The 5,353-nt window shown below is 56.4% G+C and overlaps 1 protein-coding gene across 1 annotated transcript in view; it reads right to left on the minus strand.

Moving 5' to 3' along the window:
- LOC102035898 (ras/Rap GTPase-activating protein SynGAP-like) overlaps positions 1-5,353 on the minus strand; it is a gene marked incomplete at its 3' end in the record, with an annotated part of 31,754 nt that overhangs the window by 15,465 nt on the left and 10,936 nt on the right. Inside the window, exons 4-7 of the mRNA XM_031065627.1 lie at positions 4,176-4,730; positions 1,186-1,330; positions 156-300; positions 4-79 (exon numbers count right to left, since the gene is read on the minus strand). Of these exons, the coding sequence (XP_030921487.1) occupies positions 4-79; positions 156-300; positions 1,186-1,330; positions 4,176-4,730 (921 nt within the window). The remainder of the gene's footprint in view (positions 1-3; positions 80-155; positions 301-1,185; positions 1,331-4,175; positions 4,731-5,353) is intronic.

Raw genomic sequence — 5,353 nt, forward strand, 5'->3', positions numbered from 1 at the left:
GGCGATGTCCTCGCGCCCGCGCTCGGCGCAGCGCAGCCGCCACGAGGCGAACACCTCCTTCAGCTCCCGCGGGAACACGCTGCGCGCGGTGGGACACGGCGTCACGCGGGCCTCGGGGACGTCCCGGGGCGTCCCCACCGCGTCCCCGCACTCACCAGTGCGAGTTGACCACCTTGCAGAGCGCCAGCTCGCAGCACATGCGCAGGTTGGCCTGGTGGTCGGCCAGCGTGGAGGCCGAGCACTTCATGGGGTCCACCTCGCAGTTCTCCTCCGACTCGTAGAGCGCGCGGATGAACTCGCCTGCGGCACGGCGCGGGGACACCGAGGGGACACCGAGGGGCGGGGGGAGAAGGGACCCGGCCGTGTCATGGAGGTGGGAAGGGACCACCCAAGGATGTCATGGTGGTGGTGGTGGAACATGGCCATGAGTGGGGACCTCCCAGAGATCTCATGATGGTGCCAATGGAACCTAGCTATGAGTGGGAACCACCCAAAGATCTCATGATGGTGGTGATGGAACATGGCCATGAGTGGGGACCTCCCAGAGATCTCATGATGGTGCCAATGGAACCTAGCTATGAGTGGGAACCACCCAAAGATCTCATGATGGTGGTGATGGAACATGGCCATGAGTGGGGACCTCCCAGAGATCTCATGATGGTGCCAATGGAACCTAGCTATGAGTGGGAACCACCCAAAGATCTCATGATGGTGGGGATGGAACATGGCCGTGCGTGGGGAACACCCAACTGTGTCATGGCCATGAGTGAGGACCACCCAATGATCTCATGATGGATGGAAGATGGTCATGAGTGGGGACCATCCAACCACGTCATGGCCATGGGAAGGGACAATCCAATGATCTAATAATGGTGGTGATGGAACCTGGCCATGAGTGAGGACCACCCAATGGTCTCATGATGATGGTGATGGAACTAAACCGTGAATGGGCACCATCCAATGACCTCATAGCCATGAGTGGGGACCACTCAAGCATCTCATGATGACAAGAAGGAGCCACCCAACCATCTCATGGCCATGAGTGGGGACCACCCAATGATCACATGGCCATGAGAAGGAACCACCCAACCATCTCATGGCCATGAGTGGCACCGCCCACCCCACCACACCCCTGCCAAGGAGACCACGCCCCCACAGATGCCCCCCAGTGCCACTGGCGCTCACCAATGGCGTCCTTGAGGTATTTCTGGCCAATGAGCTTCAGGTACTCCTCGATGGCTTTGGTGGCCAAGGTGTTCTCCCGGAAGATCAGGTGCTCCCGGTCCATGAAACGATCCACCTCCGTCATGGCCATGTCCGACAGGAAGTCCTGCCCACAACCATCAGTGTGGCCCGGTGTGGGACGTCCCTCTGTCCCATTTCCATCATCCATCCATCCATCCATCATCCCTCCATCCATCCATCCAGCCATCCATCCATCCATCGTCCATCCATCCATCCATCGTCCATCCATCCATCCATCGTCCATCCATCCATCCATCGTCCATCCATCCATCCATCGTCCATCCATCCATCCATCGTCCATCCATCCATCCATCGTCCATCCATCCATCCATCGTCCATCCATCCATCCATCGTCCATCCATCCATCCATCGTCCATCCATCCATCCATCGTCCATCCATCCATCCATCGTCCATCCATCCATCCATCGTCCATCCATCCATCCATCGTCCATCCATCCATCCATCGTCCATCCATCCATCCATCGTCCATCCATCCATCCATCGTCCATCCATCCATCCATCGTCCATCCATCCATCCATCGTCCATCCATCCATCCATCGTCCATCCATCCATCCATCGTCCATCCATCCATCCATCGTCCATCCATCCATCCATCGTCCATCCATCCATCCATCGTCCATCCATCCATCCATCGTCCATCCATCCATCCATCGTCCATCCATCCATCCATCGTCCATCCATCCATCCATCGTCCATCCATCCATCCATCGTCCATCCATCCATCCATCGTCCATCCATCCATCCATCGTCCATCCATCCATCCATCGTCCATCCATCCATCCATCGTCCATCCATCCATCCATCGTCCATCCATCCATCCATCGTCCATCCATCCATCCATCGTCCATCCATCCATCCATCGTCCATCCATCCATCCATCGTCCATCCATCCATCCATCGTCCATCCATCCATCCATCGTCCATCCATCCATCCATCGTCCATCCATCCATCCATCGTCCATCCATCCATCCATCGTCCATCCATCCATCCATCGTCCATCCATCCATCCATCGTCCATCCATCCATCCATCGTCCATCCATCCATCCATCGTCCATCCATCCATCCATCGTCCATCCATCCATCCATCGTCCATCCATCCATCCATCGTCCATCCATCCATCCATCGTCCATCCATCCATCCATCGTCCATCCATCCATCCATCGTCCATCCATCCATCCATCGTCCATCCATCCATCCATCGTCCATCCATCCATCCATCGTCCATCCATCCATCCATCGTCCATCCATCCATCCATCGTCCATCCATCCATCCATCGTCCATCCATCCATCCATCGTCCATCCATCCATCCATCGTCCATCCATCCATCCATCGTCCATCCATCCATCCATCGTCCATCCATCCATCCATCGTCCATCCATCCATCCATCGTCCATCCATCCATCCATCGTCCATCCATCCATCCATCGTCCATCCATCCATCCATCGTCCATCCATCCATCCATCGTCCATCCATCCATCCATCGTCCATCCATCCATCCATCGTCCATCCATCCATCCATCGTCCATCCATCCATCCATCGTCCATCCATCCATCCATCGTCCATCCATCCATCCATCGTCCATCCATCCATCCATCGTCCATCCATCCATCCATCGTCCATCCATCCATCCATCGTCCATCCATCCATCCATCGTCCATCCATCCATCCATCGTCCATCCATCCATCCATCGTCCATCCATCCATCCATCGTCCATCCATCCATCCATCGTCCATCCATCCATCCATCGTCCATCCATCCATCCATCGTCCATCCATCCATCCATCGTCCATCCATCCATCCATCGTCCATCCATCCATCCATCGTCCATCCATCCATCCATCGTCCATCCATCCATCCATCGTCCATCCATCCATCCATCGTCCATCCATCCATCCATCGTCCATCCATCCATCCATCGTCCATCCATCCATCCATCGTCCATCCATCCATCCATCGTCCATCCATCCATCCATCGTCCATCCATCCATCCATCGTCCATCCATCCATCCATCGTCCATCCATCCATCCATCGTCCATCCATCCATCCATCGTCCATCCATCCATCCATCGTCCATCCATCCATCCATCGTCCATCCATCCATCCATCGTCCATCCATCCATCCATCGTCCATCCATCCATCCATCGTCCATCCATCCATCCATCGTCCATCCATCCATCCATCGTCCATCCATCCATCCATCGTCCATCCATCCATCCATCGTCCATCCATCCATCCATCGTCCATCCATCCATCCATCGTCCATCCATCCATCCATCGTCCATCCATCCATCCATCGTCCATCCATCCATCCATCGTCCATCCATCCATCCATCGTCCATCCATCCATCCATCGTCCATCCATCCATCCATCGTCCATCCATCCATCCATCGTCCATCCATCCATCCATCGTCCATCCATCCATCCATCGTCCATCCATCCATCCATCGTCCATCCATCCATCCATCGTCCATCCATCCATCCATCGTCCATCCATCCATCCATCGTCCATCCATCCATCCATCGTCCATCCATCCATCCATCGTCCATCCATCCATCCATCGTCCATCCATCCATCCATCGTCCATCCATCCATCCATCGTCCATCCATCCATCCATCGTCCATCCATCCATCCATCGTCCATCCATCCATCCATCGTCCATCCATCCATCCATCGTCCATCCATCCATCCATCGTCCATCCATCCATCCATCGTCCATCCATCCATCCATCGTCCATCCATCCATCCATCGTCCATCCATCCATCCATCGTCCATCCATCCATCCATCGTCCATCCATCCATCCATCGTCCATCCATCCATCCATCGTCCATCCATCCATCCATCCCACCACCTCAACCCTCCCAAGATCCCACCATTCCATCCCAGCTGTCCCACCTTGGCCTTGCCGGTGCTCTGCAGGATGTGCACCAGCGCGCAGGCCACCTCCTCCTTGCTCTTGACGCTGAGCACGGGCTCCAGCACGGCGCAGAGCATGCGGTAGTTGTTGGTGACGTACTCGGCGAACTCCTTGTAGAGCTCCATGGGCAGGATGCTCATGGTCTGGAAGCGGCTCTTGACGCGCAGCGCCGGGCACCCGGCCTTGCTCTTGCTGCCGCTGGGCTGGCTCAGGGGGTACCACTGCTCGGCGAAGTGCCGCCCGGTGACGCTGGCGATGGGGATGCTCACCATGCCCACGTAGTTGCTCTTGTCCTTCTTCCTCTTCTTGTCGGTGTCCTTGTAGAGGTGCAGGCGGATGGTGCGCACGGCGGGCAGGTTGTTGAACTCGAAGTGCTCGCCCCAGAAGACGTTGTCGGTGCGAGCCTTGCTGGTGGTGCGCGCGTACAGCATGTCGTCCAGGCACAGCTCGCAGTAGTAGCGCTTCTTGGGCGGCAGGTCGCGCGCCTCGATCACCCACAGCTTCAGCACGTTGTCCACGCGGCGGCTGTTGTCCTGCGGGGTCGGGGCACCGCGGCGTGGTGACGCCCGCGGAGCGGCTCAGAGCCGCGACGGGGTGTCCTTGGCCAGGTTGGCATCGAGGCCAGGTGGACATCAACACCCACTGACCATCAATGCCACTGACCATCAAGGCCAGGTGACCATCCCCACTGCCACCAGGTGATCATTAACAGCAGCTGACCCCCAATGCCAGGTGACCATCAACACCAGCCGACCATCAACACCAGGTGATCATCAACACCCACTGACCATGAATGCCACTGACCATCAAGGCCAGGTGACCATCCCCACTGCCACCAGGTGATAGTTCACACCAGCTGGCCATCAACACCTACTGACCATCAACACCAGCTGATCATCCCCACTGACACCAGGTGACCATCAACGCCAGGTGACCATCAACACCAGGTGACCATCAATGCCAGCTGACCATCAATGCCAGGTGACCATCCCCATTGCCACCAGGTGATCATCAACACCAGGTGACCATCAACACAGGTGACCATCAATGCCAGCTGACCATCAATGCCAGGTGACCATCCCCATTGCCACCAGGTGATCATCAACACCAGGTGACCATCAACACAGGAGACCATCAACGTGCACTGACCATCAAT

The sequence above is a fragment of the Geospiza fortis genome, unplaced genomic scaffold, assembly GCF_000277835.1.
Source record: "Geospiza fortis unplaced genomic scaffold, GeoFor_1.0 scaffold2108, whole genome shotgun sequence".
In the NCBI taxonomy this organism is placed as follows: Eukaryota; Metazoa; Chordata; class Aves; order Passeriformes; family Thraupidae; genus Geospiza; species Geospiza fortis.